This window comes from Phascolarctos cinereus, unplaced genomic scaffold, assembly GCF_003287225.1.
Source record: "Phascolarctos cinereus isolate Bilbo 61053 unplaced genomic scaffold, phaCin_HiC Scaffold_7;HRSCAF=346, whole genome shotgun sequence".
Classification (NCBI taxonomy): domain Eukaryota; kingdom Metazoa; phylum Chordata; class Mammalia; order Diprotodontia; family Phascolarctidae; genus Phascolarctos; species Phascolarctos cinereus.
In genome coordinates this window covers 25,756,627-25,777,860 of record NW_027556180.1, presented here as the reverse complement: position 1 = coordinate 25,777,860, position 21,234 = coordinate 25,756,627, and the positions used below count along the sequence as shown (strand labels likewise).

General features: G+C 34.3%; 1 protein-coding gene across 1 annotated transcript in view; it reads left to right on the top strand.

Moving 5' to 3' along the window:
• Positions 1-21,234, top strand: part of SI (sucrase-isomaltase) — a 106,232-nt gene that overhangs the window by 76,784 nt on the left and 8,214 nt on the right. The window contains exons 32-40 of the mRNA XM_020989062.2: positions 136-246; positions 1,382-1,444; positions 4,488-4,604; positions 5,237-5,324; positions 6,710-6,848; positions 11,505-11,638; positions 15,222-15,256; positions 15,350-15,466; positions 18,722-18,870. Coding sequence (XP_020844721.1) covers positions 136-246; positions 1,382-1,444; positions 4,488-4,604; positions 5,237-5,324; positions 6,710-6,848; positions 11,505-11,638; positions 15,222-15,256; positions 15,350-15,466; positions 18,722-18,870 — 953 coding nt within the window. The remainder of the gene's footprint in view (positions 1-135; positions 247-1,381; positions 1,445-4,487; positions 4,605-5,236; positions 5,325-6,709; positions 6,849-11,504; positions 11,639-15,221; positions 15,257-15,349; positions 15,467-18,721; positions 18,871-21,234) is intronic.

Sequence of the window (21,234 nt, the reverse complement as noted above, 5' to 3'; positions counted from 1 at the left end):
TTTGTATCTCCAGTGCCTTGCATTGTGCTTATCACATTGTAAATTCTTAATAAATACTGATTGAATGGTTGTTGATTAATGATAACTAAACTTTGGTCATACATTTATGTGATATGAATTAATATTTCCATTCAGGATCCTGCAATTTCTGGAAATGAGACCCAACCCTATCCCGCATATACTAGAGGGCTTGAGAAAGACGTCTTTGTCAAATGGCCAAATACTGATGAAATTTGTTGGGCAAAGGTATGACTATAATAAACACCTTTAAAATAGCCAGAAAGAAAGTAAAGCAGAGAAGCAGGAAAGTAAACAGGAAGGAAGGACAGAAGGGAAGAAAGAAGGAAGAAAAAGGAAGGAAGGAAAGAAACAGGCATTTATTATGCCTACCATATGCCAGGTATTGTGCTAAATGCTTTAGAAATTTTATCTTATCTCAACCTGTTTAGAAACAGGTTGAATTGAGCATTCATCAGTAAAAGTCATTTTTCCCCCATTTGCATATAATACTTAATTTTTTCATCTGACTTTTAAAAATACCTAAAACTCAATTCATAGGGAAAACAGAGGTTTTGAGTATGGGGTTATAATGATTTTTATAAACTAATTTCAGGGATTATAAAGAGGGCATTCAGACTTCAGATTTAGCTGAAGAGATGATCACCAAAGTCACTTCTGCTTCTAAAACTAAGCTACTATGGGCCTATTTGCTTATAAATATATTTTCTATAATCATTTAAAGACCTATCTTTTAAAGGAAGAAAATTAATTAGCAGTTATAGTGAATGATTTATCCAATGGTTATCATTTCAGAATGTGTAACATACAATATTTTGTTGATCCTATCCCTTGAGCCTAATCCTCATGCCTCATTTCTTTAACTAATTAGCAGAAACTCCTAATTGATCTGATACCATATTTTTGAGTTCTGTATCTTACACCAAATTCCCCTGCTGTCAATGCAGAGAGAAACTGACAAAGCTCTAGTGTAGTCATCAGTTGAAACTAGGGTTTATCAATGAAAGATTCATTATTTCGTTCATGTGGGTACTCTCATTATCCAGATTATAATCTTTCTAACTCTTAGAAGACAATTTCATGAGTTGCTTTGGACATTTAAAAAAAATCATCAGCTGTTGGGTAATGTTCTGCCTTGGAGCCTCTTTAAAACTAGCTAGGCTGGTCCTAAGACTAGCTCTACTTACAATGCTACACTCAAGATAGCATCAAAATGTTGAAAACCTCCACACCATGATGAAGTATTATAATAATACTCTAGTGGAAGAATAATGTAATATGCATCCAACATCATATTCTCTTAGATTTACCTTCTTCGGTTGCAGTGGGATTTGACATCATTTCCTTTCTTTTCTTTCAATAGGTTTGGCCAGATCTACCCAATATCACAATTGATGAAAGTTTGACTGAAGATGAAGCTGTAAATGTAAGTTCATTTTGATTTGCTCCACAATCCAATAGTGATGAGCAGATGGATTCCTCGATCAATTATAGAAATGCTGTTTGCCTCAGTGGCTAGAGTGCTGTGTGTAGAGACAGAAAGGCCTGGGTGCAAATCGTTTCTCCTACACTTGCTAGTTGTGTTACCATGGGGTCACAACTACTCCAGAAAGCTCAGTTTACTTATTTGTAAAATGAGGATGATAATAATAGGACCTGCAGCATCTGCATCACAAGCTTGTTGTGGGGCTCAAAGCAGATGGCATCCATAGAGTACTCCATGCACTTCAAAGTGATAAATAAAATCAGCTGAGATCCAGAATGAAATAACAGATGGACAACCACACTCAGATTTAGGAAGACTAGAAGTCAAGTCTTGACCCTGACACATATCAACTCATGAACATTAGGACATAAGACCCTTCTCTAGATTATAAGTTGCAGAGTAGCTACTGAGAATTATTGGGGTATTGAGCTTCCTCACTGGGATTTCCCTATGTTGATGAAAACCCAGATCCTGCCTCAAGTAAATAAATAAATGTGTATGATTGCAAATAACAGCATTCTTCTGGAAAACATAGTCTACCAAATCAATGTTTTAAAGGTATAGGTCTAGTTAACTAAAATTGTAGCTTTAGATGTAAATATAATACCTCTTCTGATTTCAGTCTTCAAACCCACACTGTAGCTGTCAGGCTAGTTACTCTACACACCCTTTCCAGTAGCAATAGCAGCACTGATTTAACTACAGTTTCAGAACTGGAAAGCAGGAAGGAGGAGGAGTGGACACACTAGGTGTCACTGCACTCAGGGTACAGTGACAGGCAAGGAAGATGACAAGAAAATAGTTGACATGGAATACGGTCAGCTAGACACTGTTGTCCAAGTGGCACATTAACCAATCTGGACAGTGCAGGACTCAGGGCACGAGTTCAAGAGCTGAGAACTATTATCATCATTATTAAGAAGTAGAATTTTCAAAACTCTTTAACTTTTGCATGTTATTTTGCAAATACTATCTCATTTTATCTTTAAAACAATTTTGGGAGGTAGATGCTACTACTAATATCTTCATTTTGCAGAAGTGGAAACTGAGGCAGACTGAGGTTAAATGAATTGCTTAGGATCACACATCTAATAAATGTCTGAGACTAGCTTTGAACTCAGCTCTTTCTGACTCCAGGTCCGATGATCTCTTCACTGTGTCAGCTAGCTATTAAGTCCCATAGGGCATTGTCTCTCTAGGTATGGTGCTCATGAGGGCTCATCAACAGGGTAGATAACAAGAAGGTGGCCAGGACCGAATGTCATAACGGTGGAGGTCAGGGAATTAAATATTTTTGTTCTGGACTCCACCACACCCATTCATCACCACCTCCACATGGAGAATTTCTAGGGCATGGAAAAGATGATAAGATTCTAGCATGGAGCTCAAAGAATTAGATTGCTATTCATTTGATTAATCAACCAATCAATTTACAAGGACAAGGATGAAGAGGTCCACATCATAACCCTGCACAGAAGCAAAAAAAAATACAGAATTTGAGAATCCCAGAATTGGAAAATACCTCAGAGACCAAATATTCCTATTGTTACGTAAACAAATTTTTCTTCATAATGTTACACAGGGGGTTATCCAGGTTTTTCTTGAAGGCTTCTAGTAAGGAAGTTCAGTCTCTTCTGATACTGCCCATTCCACCATCAGAACTGAGGCACAGCATGCTTACATCTAGCCCAAATCTGCCTCTCTTCAGTTTTTATCTGTGCTTTCTATATCTGTCTGCTTGGGCCTAGCAGGTTGTGTCTAATACTTCTTCCACATGAGAGTCGTCCAAATACTTGAGGGTAGTTATGTCACTACCCTTACCCCCAGTGTTCTTTTCTCCAGAGTCTAGGGCTTCTTAAACTTTTTTTTTCCACTTGGACCTCTCTTTTCATAATTCATCAGTGTTCATTGGCATTGCGTGGCCTGAAGGCACGTGTGGTGCAAAGTGCGCATACTTTGTGTTCAGAACCAAGGTTGCAGTGAAGTTGCTGATGCAACACGGGCAAGCAGTGCCAGAAACTTCTCTGATTCATTTTGTGTTTGATTTTGAATTAATTTTTGGCTGTTGCGTGTTCAGAAACCTTTTACTGTTGCCAAATTTTTGCGACCCCACATGGGTCGAAACTCACAGTTTGAGAAGTGCTGTAAACAGTCTCAGTTCCTTCTCCTTCTCATACAGCTGTAGATACTTCAGTAGAATAAATCATCTTAGGGTCATCCACAACAATTAGGGCCACAAATCTAGAGCCGGAAGGGACCATAAAAGGCCAACTAGTTTAACCCTCTCATTTTATAGGTGAGGAAGAGCTATAATTGAATTTCAGAGAGGAATTAAGAAACATATGAAACATTCCTGTGATTTCACCTGAACTCTGGAGACCATAATTTTTTTTGGTCTTTTATCCCTACTTTCTGGCACATAGTAGGTACTTAAAATGACTTGAAGGAGCTAGGTGGTAGAGAATTTTGAACTTAAAGTTAGCAAGTCTTGAGTTGAAATCTAGTCTCAGACCCATTCTAGGCAAGTTATCTAACATCTCTGTGCCTCTGTTTCCTCATCTGGAAAATGGCAATAATAACATCTAAATTCGAAGATTGTTGTGAGGATAAAATGAGATGATATCTGTAAAGTACTTTGCATCAAAATATGTATATGTATATGTATATGTATGTATACGTATACACACCCACATACACACACACACACACACACATATATATATATATGTGATACACCATTACTGTTCCTATTATTAGTATATGCTTGTTGAAATAAAATGAATTGAATTTAATAGAGGTGAAGGGTATGGTAGTAGGCTAACCTTGTGCTCATATAATTATAACCATCTTCATTATTGCTTTTGAACAATTTCTAGGTTGAGAAAAGGTCTAAGGAAATTCCTTAATTAGTCTCAGTTCCTCAAAAATAGACTCAATTAGCTCTGCTTTTCTCCACAATGAATTTTGTCTCATTCTTTTACAGGCTTCCCGAGCTCATGTAGCTTTTCCAGATTTTTTCCGGCCAAGCACAGCTGATTGGTGGGCAACTGAAATTAAGGATTTCTACAATGATTATATGAAGTTTGATGGTTTGTGGATTGTAAGTGGACAGAACTTTTAGAAAAGTCATATAAAGGATTAGCCAAGATGTGTTCACCTTCTGTTATTTAGTCTGTTTTTGGAAAGTTTCCATTAAATTACCAAGGCATTAATGAAATTGTGCCATTTGTTGGTTTCTCCTTCTGAGAATTAATTTTCGAATTTCTCCTAAACAAAGGGGAAAAAAAAACTCAAATCATTAATGATAAAGGGGATAGAATGCTACACCTGGGCTAGGGAAGACCTGCTGTGAATCATGCATCTAACGCTTACTAGGTGTGGGGTTATGGGCAAATCAAATCACCTCTCTGAGTGTCAATTTCCTCATTTATCAAACGAGGATAATAATGTCAAAATAGGCACTGAATCTAGAAGCTTGGACACTTGGGTGAGATAGTGCATGCAAACAACTTTACAAACTTTAAATTATCACATAGTCAAAATTACTGTACTACATTTTCATATATACATAATTATAATTTCCTGTAGAGACATTGCTTTATAAATATTTGTGGTTACTTGAAATCTGTGTACAAATATATGATAGCCCAAATAAGTTATATTTAAGCACTCACTATCTGAGTTCCACAATTGTGGGAAAAAAAGGAATTTTTTTGCTTGCATTTGTTTTAGGATATGAATGAACCATCTAGCTTTGTCAATGGGACAACTTCTAATGTATGCCGAAATGATACACTAAATTACCCACCATATTTTCCAGGTAAGAATGAATTTGCTATAATCACTGTGAGGTGATAATAAGTAAAATGAACCATGAATATCAATGATATTATAAGCTAGGGACCCTACTGAAGGTGAGCAAAGTGACCCACTCCCCTTTGCAAAAGCATTTACTTTACTGGCCCACAGAATCTGAATTTGGAAAGTCACCAGGGGCCATCTATTTCCATCCTTGTCTGGATAAACGTCTCTGACAAGTGTTCATAAAGCCTATTCCTGAAGATCTCAATAGAATGGGAAAGCACCTCTTTTCACTTTAAGTTAGCCCTCATTGTTAGGCATTTTTTCTCCATCAACTGTGATTCTTGGCAACTTCTACTTGTTACTCTCAGTTCTGTCCTTTAGAGCCAAGCAGAACATCTATAAGCCAATCTTCCACATGACAACCATCCAAATATGGGAAGAAAGCTTCCCTTCTCTCTTCTCCCCTTCATTCTCCTCCCTTTCCCTTCCCTTTTTTTTTGTGTGAACATTATAGCACTCAATATATACATATACATGCAGTACGTATATATGTGTATACATGTTTGTGTGCACATATACATATCTGTGTATCTATCTTGACAGAAAATACCTTTTTAAGAGGAGCTATGTTTACCTGTAGATATTTCAAAGCTTTAGTTAGGCATTTTTTGATGAAAATATGTATTTTTGTTTTCACTGATTAAATTAAAGATGGAGGATCAGTGCATAAAAATCTGTCACTTATATTGGCAAGGGAATAAGCAGTGTTCAGGCCTCCCCTATTGGGCAGTGGCTTCTTCATACCCCCTTTTTTATTTCTTTCATCCTTTGAATCCCTTTAGGTTTTGGGCACAAACGTTCTGAGTTAAATTTCATTGAGTTGGGCTATCTAAGATACAAGGCATTGTCAACCCTACTAAGAGGCTTTGGACCAAAGAGCAATAATCTAGGTTGTGATATCTGCCTGTTTCTCTAATTCCTAGATATTAAGTTAAATCTATTGGCAAATTATTGGGAGTATCTTTAATAAACATTTTATATCTAAATATGCATATTGAATAAATTTACTACGAGAATAGATTTGTACCAGTATATTTAATTAATTTGTAAACTAATTCATCTTTTTTTTTGTACTGAAGTTCATGTATGCAATATTTCAAGGAATTTTCAAATAATAGTGTTAGTGAAGCTTATTGAACTGTCTGTTGACCCTAAAAGGCGTATATAAAGTATGCCTTAACATGGTTAAAAATTTGGAATACATTAACTATATGAAAGAGTGGTTTGGAATATTGGCAAAATATGCTTACAAAGTACAATAGATAAAATAGAATAATTCTAAGGGTTGACAGTGATTATTTTTTAAGTTAATGGCATTGCTTTTTAATTGCTCATCTTTAGACTTAACAAAAAGAGGAGAAGGGTTGCATTTCAGAACAATGTGCATGGAAACTGAGCAGATCTTGAGTGATGGAACCTCAGTACTGCATTATGATGTCCACAACTTATATGGATGGTCCCAAATAAAACCAACTTATGAGTAAGTCATTTTTCACTATTAATCCTTCTGTAAAACTATTTGATTCTTTATCCCCTTAAAATACTTTTATTGCTTATTAATTTATGCCAGGAGAATTTACTCTTTCTGAATTTGACACTTTATATAGATGAAAAAACTGAATATTAGAGGCTAAATATTTCCCAAGAGGCCTTATTTGAAGTTAGATAATCTGATGTCATATCTACCATTTTTTTTCCCCCATTATACCATTTGTGTCACCTAGGAGGTACAGTGGATAGAGTGCTGAACATGGTTCAGGAAGATGAGTTCAAATTTAACCTCACATAATTTAACCTTTTGACCCTTGGCCAGTGACATAATTTCTGCCTTCTTCAGTTTCCCCATTTATAAAAAGCGATAATGATGATAACAACTAGGGTTGTTGTGAGGATAAAATACTATGATATTTTAAAAATGTTTTGTAAATGTTAAAACAGTAAATAATAAAAAAACACCAATGATAATAATTATTAGCTATAGTGTCATTAATCTTATTACCACAGTGTAGGAGAAATCAGATAAATAGATGATTGACATTCAAAAGCTATTAGGAATATTTGGTGTACATTTCTATGTCAGGATCATTACAGAGAGAAAAATTACCACATTTTCTTAGTAGAAATACCTTGGTAACACCGAGACAAAACACTGGACTGAATGGGACCAAAGTCTAATCTATAGTAATTTTCTTGCTTAACTATAAATGATAATACTAATAATGGTAGCTGTTACTTTGTGCTAGGCACCATGCTAAGTGCTTGACATTTATCATTTGATCCTCACAATGACCGTGAAGGTAGGTGCTATTATTATCTCCATTCAACAGATGAGAAAACTGAGGTGAACAGAGGTTAAATGACTTGCCCAGGGTTACATTGCTAGTAAGTGTCTGAGACTGGATTTGAACTCAGGACCTCCTAATTCCAGGCCTAGTATTCTATCCTCTGGGCCAACTAGCAGTCAATTAACAAAAAGTCACATTAATCATTTGAATTAACTAGATGATTGTTTTTTTTCCTATTCTTTCACCCTCCCCTCTAGAAATCCCTCCCTTATCCTCTCTGCCCTACCTATCTCTTACTATTTTATTTCTTTTGATTTTAGAAGACTTTTATACTCATATATATATATATATATATATATATATATATATGCATGCATTTATTAATGTATTGTTCCTTCTTGAACCCATTCCCAATGAAAGCAGGTTACCACAACTACTTGTACTTTTCCCCAATCCAATTCCTGTGTAGTTTCTTCTTCCTGAGCCTTCCTTGTATGAGATAATTATTCTTTTCAGCTATTGCTATACAGTTTTACTTTTAAAAGTCATTATCATACTCAGGTTTAACACCATCTTTCTTACAAACTACCCAATTACTGATGAAATTCTTAGATATGCATTTTACGTTTTGCATACATGAAAGGTAAACAGTCTGTCCATTATTGAATTGCTTGTAGTTGGTCTTTTTTATGTACCTTATGTTTTTCTTGTCTCTTGTACATCAAATTTTCTATTAAGTTCAGGTTTTTGTTTTTTTTAACAAAGTCCTGAGAGTCTGACAGTTGATCAAATGTCCATCTTTTTTCATTCAGAATTATCCTGACTTTGCTGGATATATTTTTGGTCAGAACCCCAGTTCTTTAGCTCTTCGATATATAGTGTTCCAAGACTTGCAATCCTTTAGTGTCGTAGCTGCTAGGCCTCATGTGATTTTAATTGTGGCACTTCCATATTTAAATTGTTTTCTTCTTGTTGCTCACAACATTTTATCCTTGAACAGGAGGTTTCTGAATTTAACTATAATGTTCCTACGAATTTTCCTCATAAGGTCTCTTTCAAGTGGTGAGCAATGGATTTTTTCTATTTCTACTTTCCCCTCTTGTTTAATGCTTCAGACAATTTTCTTTAATTCAGTTCATTTTATTTCTTTAAATTCAGTTCATTTTAATTTAATTTTAATTAACTTTTTAAACTTTTATTTCATTTTTATTTATTTAATTTAATTAACTTTATTCTGATTATTCAATTTTTAAAAGTTCAATTGAACTAATCATTTAGACATAGTCATAGACTTTTATAAAAACGATTTAGGAGAATGACATGTCATTTAATTTTTTTTTGTCTTTTTAAAAAAACAAATGATTTTCTTAATTAGGCATGTTAAGATTAAAATGATTTGGGGCAATACTTAACAAAAAAATTAGGGCAGCTAAGTGGCACAGTGGATAGAGCATCAGACCTGGAGTAAGGAAGTCCTGAGTTCAAATCCAGCCTCAGATATTTACTAGCTGTGTGAACCTGGACAAGTGACTTAACCCTGTTTGCCCCAGTTTCCTCATTTTTAAAATGAACTGGGGAAGGAAACAGCAAACTGCTTCAGTATCTTTGCCAATAAAACCCCAAATTGGGATTCAAAGAATTGGATATAACGGAACAACAATTTGTAAAAATAGGTTAAAAAACTCAAGATAGTAAGGGCATGATGATCTTCTATCTAATACAATTAAATAAAATTCAGTAATTAAACACCTACCATGTATAACGCATTATTTTAGGAGATGAATGTATAAAGACAAGGTGAAAAAACCACAACAATCCCTGCCTTCAAAAAGCTTACATTGGTGTGCTACAACCTGTAAACAGATAACTAAATACACACTAATTTAAATAGAGAAAAAACATTATTACCACTATCGATGTCATTTTACATCAGCAAAGGCAGTTTTAAGGATTATATTTGAAAATAAGAGGAAAAGAAAAGATTCACATTCACCAAGTGGGGAGTGACGAGGAGGATTTCTCTATTTGGATATAGCTTAATATGGCATTGCCTCCTAATTTAAATAGTTTATCTTAAGTCTTTCAATTGTCCTTTATTTTATTTTTAAGAGTTCCTTGGTAATTTGTTCATCCTCTGATGTCAGATTTAAATAAAGGTCAAGTATTTCAATTCAGAGGTTTTGTGAAAAGTTCATGATTCCTTAAAGGAAGGACAGAATTTATACCTAAACCTTGGTTTTTCTGATGTATGCATTAAATACATACCAATGTGTCAAATGTATAGTATGTAAATGTTTGTCAACAAACACGTTTCTGCATATACCTAATATAAATACATGTGCTTATATTTTATATCTTTATGTGTATGTATGTGCACATATATATGTCCACACACATATACACATGCATATACATATTACTCATATACACACACAGCTGAGTTCCAATTGCTGCAAATGATGATTCTGATGAATGGTCACATGATTTTAATTTGCACTGCATATTTTAATTGGGTTAGGATGAATATCATATTTTACATAATTAGTTTAAATACACACAAATATATTCAAATGTATTTGTGGATTGAAATTCACACAAATAGTTTGTGTTCACATAATTTGTGTAAATTTGAATAAATGCAATCACTTTGCAGGATTTCTTATTTACAGTAATTAGGACTTAGCAATATACATGATATTTATACAAAATTCACATTAGACATATACAAAATGGTACATATAAAAAGATATCTATCCACCCATCAATCAATCAATTTATCTATCTATCTATCTATCTATCTATCTATCTATCTATCCACCTTTTATGGATCTGTAAATCATAGTGGTGTGTTTCTTTCCTCCAATAATGTGCATTAGAACACATCCATGGTTGTCCATCTTGTGTGATTCTTGCCCATTTCCTTTCATCTTCCACAGCAGGTCTACTTGGAGTGCTGGAGACTTCTTTTTAAATTTTTTGATATTGCATATATTACACTGGAGTGAATGGATTATACATCAATTCTCTTTCACAATTGCTACATGACTACTCTCTGACTCTGTCTGTCTTTCTGTCTCTGTCTCATTCTCTCTATCTCTCTCTTTCCTCTGGTAACGCACTATATCTATTTTCCTGGTCTCTTTGAATCTCCTCATTGAATGATGTTTTTTTTCATTAAGTGTCTTAATGTGATGGGGATAATTAAAAGCACCATCTTCTTTTATATATCTCCTATTTTCTATAGACATTAGAAATTTGAGTTGATGCTGTTGCATTTTCATGTTTTTTAATTTTTAATTATTTTTTTAAATTTGGTAATGATTTTGACCTTTGATCTAATCACCTTATACTATAACATATGAAATAATACTTAATAATTTTCCTCCACAGAAATAACTTATTCTAAAATGATTTGCACATTAGTAATCAATAGTTTTCAAACTAAGAAGCCACAATCAAATCGTTTTTTTTGTTATTGTTGATGTTGCTTTCCAACTTGAATACTTTACAATTATTTAGATTTTATCATTTCTTAATTCCAAACTATATTTTCTGAGAAAAAAAGATGAATATCAGATGTTAATGTTGATATCTAAAAAAAAATCTGTTGAATTACTTGTAAGTATATACTGACAGTCATTTAGTTCTGATGATTGAAGTGGAAAGAAACTGTCAGCTTAAGATTTAAACTTGGTTAATTTCTCACAACATAATATATTTATAATAAATTTAAAGACAATATTTTATGCTAGAGTCTACTTATTCATAGTTTCAATGGCAAATCAAATGTTTCTAATCTTTTAAACAGGTACTTAATTCCTTTACCTTTTTCATTCCTTTTACTACATTAGTGCCTTGCAAAAAACAACAGGCAAACGAGGAATCGTTATTTCTCGTTCCACATACCCTACTGCTGGTCGATGGGGAGGACACTGGCTTGGTGACAACTATGCAAACTGGGACAATTTGGATAAATCTATCATTGGTAAGTAGCAGTTATTAAATATCATAATCCATTTAAAGTTGGATCATCATGGTTAAGTTTTCAGATTTTGTTTTTAAACATAACATTAGAGACTTTTTCAACTGCTTTGCTGAAATCCAGCTTAAATGTTAAGAGCATTCTCCTATCAGTTTGTCTACTAGAAATTTCAGTATATCAAAGATCTGTCATTTCATCTGGGAATATTTCTCTCCCTAACTCTGAATACAAACTTTATATGACTTAGTCTGTTGTATGTTGAGAAGCGTGGTTGAAGAATTAATTAACTTACAGCAAACAAGGTGATGAATGGTTCTTTCTTTTTTTTTTCTTTTTCTTTTAAGAATGGGTCTCTGTAACTCACCTGACTAGAACTGCAAAGGCCATTAACATGCACAATTCTATTGCTGTTCTGCAGAGAAGCTTTGATCTTTTCAGTTTATGCCCTAGGCCTATATGTACTTCCCTATTCAGCCTGGTAACCCAAAGCCCCCCTTCTCAATGGTCACTGCATTGATGATAGCTTTAGTGCAGACTCCTGATTGGTTTTTAGCCATCCTGCAGCTTTAAACTCCTGAACTCAAGTGATCTGTAAGTTTCAGCCTCTCTGGTAGGGGAGATAATAGGCATAAAATACCATGCATGGCAGATTATGATCATTTCTGGATTTATCTTGGTTTATATTTGAATAAAAGATTTTCATTTCATTGAAGAATCTGTTCTTGAAGAATTCTAATTTCAAAGGACCTGACAAAATTTTGTCTCCTCAAGATCTATAATTTGTGCATTGCAGAAGTCAGGGTCCTCTCCATTCCATAATAATGCAAGAAAGGCTATTCTAGTTATGAAAGAAAAGGGGAAAAAAGAAAAGAAAGAAGGAAGGAAAAAAGGAAGAAAGAAAGAGAAAATAAGAAAGAAAGGAAGGAGGAAGAGAGAGAGAAAGAATTATAGAAAGAAAGAAAAGGAGGAAGTAAGGCAGGCAGATAGGAAGAAAACTGCATGAAAGCTAGGAAGGAAGGAAAGAGGGAATGAAGGAAAGAAGAACATAGGAGAGGGAAGGAAGGATGAAATAAAGAAGTTTCACTAACTGTAGACTAGGATATTTATAGTGAAATGGAATTTCTGTGTAGGAATCTCCATAAATAAAAAAAAAAGATTTCAGTCTATTTAGGTAAAATTTCAATACATGCAGTTTTTGTATGCACATATAAAATTTGCTTATAATTATTATACTGACAAGTATAGATTGTTTTTACATACTTTGCTTGGTAAATTACAACCAGAAGTACTAATTTTAAATTCTTAAAATGCACAAAACCTTATAATGTACAAATGTGCCATTGTAGTGCTAGATAGCAGCACTCCATGGAAGGAAAAGTTTATAGCACTGTGTATTAGAGAAAAACAAGAAATGCAGTTGGAAATTAGAGCAGTGCTTCATTCAGTCGATTACTTTATTTTTGAAAAAAAATATCTAGGAAAGCTTCCTTCCTGGAAGAACATAGAAACCATCTTCCATTGTCAGTGTCCCAGTAATAAGCCATTACAGATCTGTCATTCAGGCTTTTTCAAATCCCATTTTAAGATTGCCTATATTGGCCCTCTATAAGGTTTTGGATTAACAATAGCATTGCATTTATTAGTCGAGGAAGTGGTCAAGGCCAGAGTTATGCTGGGATTCTGGCATTAGAATTCCTTCCAGATAGCTCCATAGGCTACATAGAGGAATGGATAGCTTGAATTTTCTTCCTACATATAATTATTCATGGTGGAATATAACAAATTATAAAAAAAGAAAAAAAATCATTTTGAAATTCTGTGTGACATGTGAAAAAGAGTACTAACATAAAAAACTGCATAAGGAAAAGCTGAATCATAAAATATTGAAGGGGGACTGGTGATTTTTTATTTAGATATGTTGAGTAACTGAATTAATGGCAAATGAAATATTGCCAATCATTTATTGAACAATCAGTCACAGAATTTTAAGCACGGAGATGAAAGATACTGTTAAGAGGATCTCGTCCTTCCCTCACTACTCAATTTACTGATGAGGATACCAAGATCTACAGAATTTAAATGACTTACTCAAGGTCCTGTTGGAAGTAAGCAAAAGGAGTGGGATTCTAAGTCAGGTCTTCATGCTGTCTCAATCAGCAAGCATTTATTAAGCATAAACTATGGGCCAAGATCCAGAGATAAAAAGATAAAAATGAACACCATCTTTGTATTGGCAGAAACAATCCAAAGATATGTGAATAGATACACATTAATTTTAAGTTGCAGAATTGTTCAAATCAAAATATGTAAATGGTGCAATTTCGTTCCTATGAAATACTCTTGTTTTTCTTACTTGTCATATAAGCAGACTTTTCTACAATTACTGCACTTTTCTTCATAGTACTTCTGTGTCTCTCTCTCTCTCTCTTGCTTTCTTTATTTCTGTCTCTGCATCTTGGTCTTTTTTTCCCTGTATTTCTTCCTCTATGTTCTCCCTCTAATTTTTTCCCTAATTTGTCAGAATATCTTGGTAAATTTCACCAAAAAACTTTTCAATTTTTCAAAGATTTTCATATACATTGGTTCAAATCATTAAGGTTTTTACAATCATCCTTATAGGAATTCTGATATTTGGGCAGCTAATCAATTTTTCTGTTTAATATTGCATGCTAAAAATGTTTCAGTTGTACATTTCAGAAGTAGTTGAGTTCCAAAGGAATTGTGTTGGAAGTCAACTAGTATTGTTTTAAAGAGAATTTTTTTAATCTTCTCTATTGATAGATAGAAAGATGGAGGCAGTGTTTCCAGAATTCTTGAACAGGAGATCTGAAAAATTAGATTCATTCAATTTTAATGAAATGATCATTGCTCTTAATAAAGTCATTCAAATAGTTGCAAGAACTATTTCCACAAATGTGAATTCCATATTTAAATAGATGCAGAAAATCTTCTTCATTTTCAAAGAGTATAACTTTGAAAATGCACCTTCCTTTTTCTCTCTAACAGTGATGTGTATAAAACTGAAATATATTTGAATATCCTATCATGTTACATAGAACTCAACTATTTATGTTTCTCATTATTAGCTCTCACAAGAGAGATATTCCTTTATGGACATTTAAAAACTATAAGTAAAATATAATACTATTCCATAAAGTAAAGGTATTATTGATTGATTTATATATTTAATAGAATTTAAATATGACAGTGGGCATATTTATATAGAGTGTTGGAGTTATCAGTCAGGAAGACAAATGGTTGGATTTCACTTCCAAGCATTTGCTTAGTGACTACTATAAGCTATGCACACCTATGCTTTTTGTACCTACCTCACAGGGATTTTATGAGACTCAAATGAGATAATACAGAGTATCTCAAAAGCTGCTAATACCACCATCAGTCACAAACACCACCACCATCACAGCTGTCACTACAGCACTGCTGTTGCTGCTACTACCACTACTACTGATATCACTATAATTATTATTGTTATTGTTGTTCTACTGGTAATAGCAGGAAAAGTAAAGCAATAATAAAATACCCAAAGAATCTGTAGCTCATTAAAGTGATTTTCTCTCTGTTTTAGGTATGATGGAGTTTAGCCTCTTTGGGATATCATATGTAAGCATCATTGTTTTACTCATGTTCCTGTTTTAGCACAGTTTTTAAAATAAGCTGAATTAATATTGAATTTAAAATGGCAATATGTTACAGACTGGTGCTGACATCTGTGGCTTCTTCAACAATTCAGAATATGAGCTGTGTGCCCGGTGGATGGAACTTGGATCATTTTACCCATTTTCTAGAAATCACAACATTGCATTTACTCGGGTATGTAGCCAGTATATTCATGTTTCCCTGACTCAGATATTCTCAATTCTTAATTCCATCCAGCTTCCTTAATTGGGTCTGTAAAAATCCCTCTTTAGGGAAAATGGCTTTAAGCAAGAACGCTTAATGCCAAATGAATAGCAGAGTTAATCTCATAAATGGGTGATTGAATGAATGGCAGTTTAGAAAACCCTGTGACTTTACAAAAAAATGTTTGGTTATAATCTATAAATGATACTATTGCAAAGTGATTTGAAATGAGGCAAGCTTATTCACAGTATACCTATAACACTCTTTCATATAGTATAAATCATATTTTTTACGCTTTATCTCATTTGTCCCCCCCGCCACATATTATTCGTGTGACCCTGGCCAAGTCCTTAAGCCTGTTGGTTTTCTATGCCTGTAAATTCCAGCAAAGATGAAGACCTATATTTGTAAAGGGAGTATCCTTTTTTGAGAGTTATTTAGCCATTGAAATGACAGGTCCAGTTTCTATCCCTATTCTATCCATCTAGTTTCATTGTTACAACTCTTCAATACAGGTCCTACAGGCATTTTTATGCCCATTTTACAAATGAAAAAACTGTTCAGAGATTATGGTGTTCCCTTGGTCACACAGCTACTGAGAATCAGAGATAGAATTTGAATCTAAATTGTTCTGACAGCAAGGCTAGCACTCTAGCTCCTATTTACCCTTAGCAAGTTCAATAAATCTAATAAACATTTGTTAAGTCCTTACTATATGCCAAGCACCATGCTATGCATGGGAGATACAATTAATAAAAGAAAGATAATCCCTGCCCTCAGGAAGTTTACAATATAATGGGAGGGGAAGAGAGCAGAAAAAAAGAGGCAGGAAAGTAAGGGCAAGCGGGAATGAGGAGGACCACTGGGGTTACCTGGCATGGGGGCATTTTGTTCATGGAGTTGAAAAAAACAAAACAGGGCAGTAGATGTATTGTGGACTATACCTTTCCAAGCTTCCTTTTTCCTAGTGGAAAAATGAAGGGGTTGGATAAGATGGATGCCAAGGTCCTTCCCAGTTCTAAATTGATGAACTATGTGAAGTATGTTATGTGAATAGTATAATCTCCATTTTCCAGATGAGTAGCCACTCAGAGAGGTGTGCTGATTTTTATGGAAGTATGTAACTACCATTAAGCATGGTAGATATTAAGATTCCAACCATGTCTTCTTATCTAAATCCTAGTTTTCCAGTCCCATTTCCATGTGCCTATATATATATATATATATATATATATATATATATATATATATATATATGTACACACACACACACACACACACACACACACACACACATATACGTACATATATATGTATGTATGTATACAGCCAAAGTTAAAGAAATACTAATAAAGAAAAAAAATTAAAAATCCTAATGCTTTTTGAATCAGAAGGATTTCATTTAGCCAGACTTTGTGGAACAAAGCATAACTGAGCATTCTTTAATAATTTTGAGTGCCTTATTCATCCCTAATGTCTGATGTGGTCAGAGAGGGTTGGTTATTCTTGGGGATGCAGCACACAATCAGGAAAAACATCTTAGACCTTGAGTCAAGAAGCCTTGGATTCGAGTCTCACCTCTAATACTTGGTGACCATAAGAAAGTCACTTCAATACTTTGGGCCTCTGTTTCCTCATCTGTAAAATGAGAAGAAAAATACTCATTGTACCTTCATCACGGACCTGTTGTGTCTCAAATGAGACAATGTATGAATGCTAGGTATTACTTCGAAGGACCTGACAGACTTTTGGGGGATCTATAGAAAGTCTAGCAATACTTTGATACTTTGCTTCACTGTTAAACCTTGATTACCCTCAAATTAGAAAGAATACACTAGTGCCAAAGAAAGAATGCAGAATTTAGAGTCACATTATCTGGGTTCAAAGCTTACCTCTACCACCCACTGAGTAGGAAGGGGTCAGCAAGTTAGTGAATCTCTTTGAATTCTCATTTCTTTCTCTTCTTCCTCTTTCACCTCCTCATTTTCTTCCTCCTTCTCAAACTCCACTTTCACTTCCCTTCTTTCTCCTCCTCCTTTGCCTGTAGGTCTTCCTCCTCTTCCTTATAATAAATAATAATGAGAAGACAATAGCTAGCATTTATGTGGTATGCATATGCCAGACACTATGCTAAGTGCTTCACAAACATTACCTCATTTGATCCTCACAGCATTCTTGGCAGATGCTATTTTTGTAGCCATTTTACAGTTGAGGAAACTAAGGAGATTAAGTGACATATTCATAGTCATATAGCTAGTAAGATCTACTATTACATTTGAACTCAGGTCTTTCTCACTTCAGGCCCAGAGCTCTGTCACATGCGAAGGTTAGGCAAGATAATTTCCACAGAACTTATGCCTCTAAATCTGTGATCTTTATGCTCTTCTCCATAAAAGAGGAGTATTTTATTGAGATGATAGTAAGTGTACAGGGAAAAGTGGGTTGATACTGATGCAGTAATACTAGCTCATAACACTGAGAGTGGTCATAATGGTAAAATATCACTTTGGAAACCTTAAAGATGTCTGTGAGGTAGTAATATGTGCAGTGGAAAGTGTGTTGTATTTGCTAAAGGGCCTAGATTTAAATCCCAGCTCCCTGGGCCCTCAGTTTCCTCATCTGCAAAATGAAGACATTGAACTAGATAACTTTTAAGGCTATGATCCCATAAAATGAGAAACCTACTGAAGTTTTTATCTGCGTAGGGACACTATGTGTATGATCATAGATACCTCTTTGAATCCTTACAGTTCTTTTTTTCTCTTACCTAAACTCTATGCATATAACCCTACAATTTAAAGTGACATATTATCCATGGAAATACAAGCTGACTTTTATGCCTAATATCTTAATGACATTGACCATATTTTGAATCTAACAATGTAGATGGAATTGGAGGAATAACATAAAATTCAGCAGATTCATTTTTTTCATCTATAAATGATACATTGTCAATGGATTTATCTAATTATTTTTTTTGTTTGTTTATTTATTTATGTAAGCTCAAGAAAAAAGCATAAAGTGCCTTCTATGTACATGGCTTGGCAGTAAGCATTAGAAATTTAAAAAAAAAACAAGCAAACAAATGAACAAGCTTTTTGAGAGCAAGAAGCTTGCCCATAAGAAGCACACAATATGTATTTCGTGTGACCATGACTGAGTATTGTGGGGTAAGAGAAGAGCTATATAAACTGATTATAAAAATGTGTATTTCAATTTGTTCAGAGACAAGATCCTGTTTCTTGGAATGAAACTTTTGGAAACATGTCCAGGGATGTTCTTAATATCAGATACACTCTACTACCCCATTTCTACACACTAATGCATGAAATCCATGTTAATGGTGGCACAGTCATTCGTCCTCTCCTACATGAGTAAGTATAAATGCAGCATGAATATGCTGTTGGGTAGATATAGTTCTAATTATTTAATTTCCTTACATTCCCCCAAGATCTTCAATTATGATTTTTGAAAGAGATTTTTAAAAATTATTCTTTAAAATATTTTGGAATATATGAAATATGTAGTCATATTTGGCCATCTTACAGTATTACTGTTATTGTGTATAATGTTCTCCTGATTCTACTCATTTCACTTTGCATCAGTTCATGTAAGGCTTTCCATGTTTTCCTGAGAGCATTTGGCTCATTATTTCTTGTAGCACAATAGTTTTCCATTGTGATAATACACCTTTCCACATATCTTCCAAGTTTCTTTTGGGTAAAGTATTGTTTCACCCCATCTTTTTGTTGGTTTTGCTGTTTCAGAATTTGTTTTGGTGTGCTTCATGGATGTTTGAAGGTGAAGATGGGAGAATTATGGTGATTTACTGCTTACTCCACCATCTTGGCTCCCAGAAGTTTTTCCCAATTTTAGACATGTTGAGTTTACAATATCTAAGTAGCTCCATTTTTAGATGTTCAGTAGGCAATTTGAAATGTGACAATGTAAGTCAGCAGAGAGGTTAGGACAAGCAGATCTGAGAATTGTCTGCCTAGAGATTATAATTGAGTCAATAAGAACTGATGAGATCAACAAAAGTCATGGTATTAAAGGACAAACAAAAAGAGGGCTTTGAGGGCTATCCACAGTTATTCGGTGTGACCTGAATGAAAATCCGTCAAAGGAGACAGAGAAGAGATCAGACAGGTTGTAGAACCAAAAGATAATGATTCCGTGAAAACCTAGAGAGGAGAGTATCAAGGATAAAGGGGTGATGAAAGAATGTAGAGAAGCTGGGTAGCATTTTGCAATTAAGAGATCATTTGTAAGGCTGGAGAAAGCGGTGTTAGTTCAGTGATGAAGTTGGAAGCAAGACTGCAGAAAAGTTAAGAAGAGAGCGAGAGGAAATGAAGTGATAGAACCAATTGTAGTCTGCTTTGTCAATGATTTTAGCCAGGACAGGGTGGAGAGCCAGAAGATGATAGTGACTGGGTATAGCTGGATCAAAGGAGCATTTTTTTTCAGGGGATTGAGAAGACATTGGCAAACTTGAAGGAGTAGAAAGAGGGATTAAAGATAATGAAGAGTGTGAGGATAATTGAGTCAGGAATTTGCTGAAGAAGATGGGAAGGAATGACTAACTTGTGAACATGGAAAGGTTTTCCTTGGCAAGGAGAAGGAGGCATAATATATTTTCTTTCCTCCCTACTACCTCTCTTTAAAAAAAAATGTAAGAAAAGAAAACCCTTACAACCAACTGAAGGTTTGTTCTGGGTTGTTTATTTCTGTATTTGGTTTTAATGGCTAACACAGATAAAATAGTAAGTTTTGCAGACTAATTGCCAGTTCCCACAAAATATCATTTTCAATGGTGTGTGGTAGGTGAAACAATTATTATTTAATTCTATACCTGATTATACTCTACAATTTTCCTTACGAACTGTTAAAAAACCAACCGAACAAACAAAAAACAAACCCAACAACTTTCAATTCAAAAATATCCTTTATTCTTGGAAGTACAATCTTCATTTTTAAGTACTCAGGTGTTACTACTCTGTCTCTAGCCTCTCCCCACCCCCTATTGCTATGTATCTATTTTGAATGTATTTCTTATTTACTTACTGTGTAAGTACTGTTTCCTCCCAGTAGAATATGCTTCTTTAGGGCAGACAATGTTTCTGAATCTAAGTTTTCTCATTTGTAAAATGGAGACAATAAAATTGATGTAATTTATCTCTTGGTTATTATGAGGGTCACTAACAGTAGGTCACACTTCCAAATCCCATCATGGCCAAGTACCTTGCTGAAAAGAACAGTATGAAGAAAGTAGTACATAGATTATTATTCTCATTTTACTGATGAAACTGAAGTTTGAAAATGTTAAATTCCTTGCTTGTCTTTGTATGACCAATAAGTTTGGAATTTTGAGACTCAGGTCCTTTGAGTCCAAATCCAAGGTACACTTCACTGTGTCCATCCAATCTCCCCAAGTGTTATAACATATTGTCTTCATAATGATAAAGCAACAGATAGATGTCAGTGGTGGCAATGATTAATAATTATAATTCAAAGAAAAAATTCTGTCCTTTTTCCTTCTTCTCCTTTCAATTCTAATCCTCATTCCTAATAATAACTCTGAAGCTGCTTCTCCAATAGCATCCCTTCACCTTTATTTGGATATCTTTTACAGTTTTTATCACTTTCCCTAATAAAAAAAAATTCCTAGGAACAAACCTCTCCCTTATCACTATCCAAAATTATAACAGTGTTTTTTAATGCAAGACTACTGGACTTGG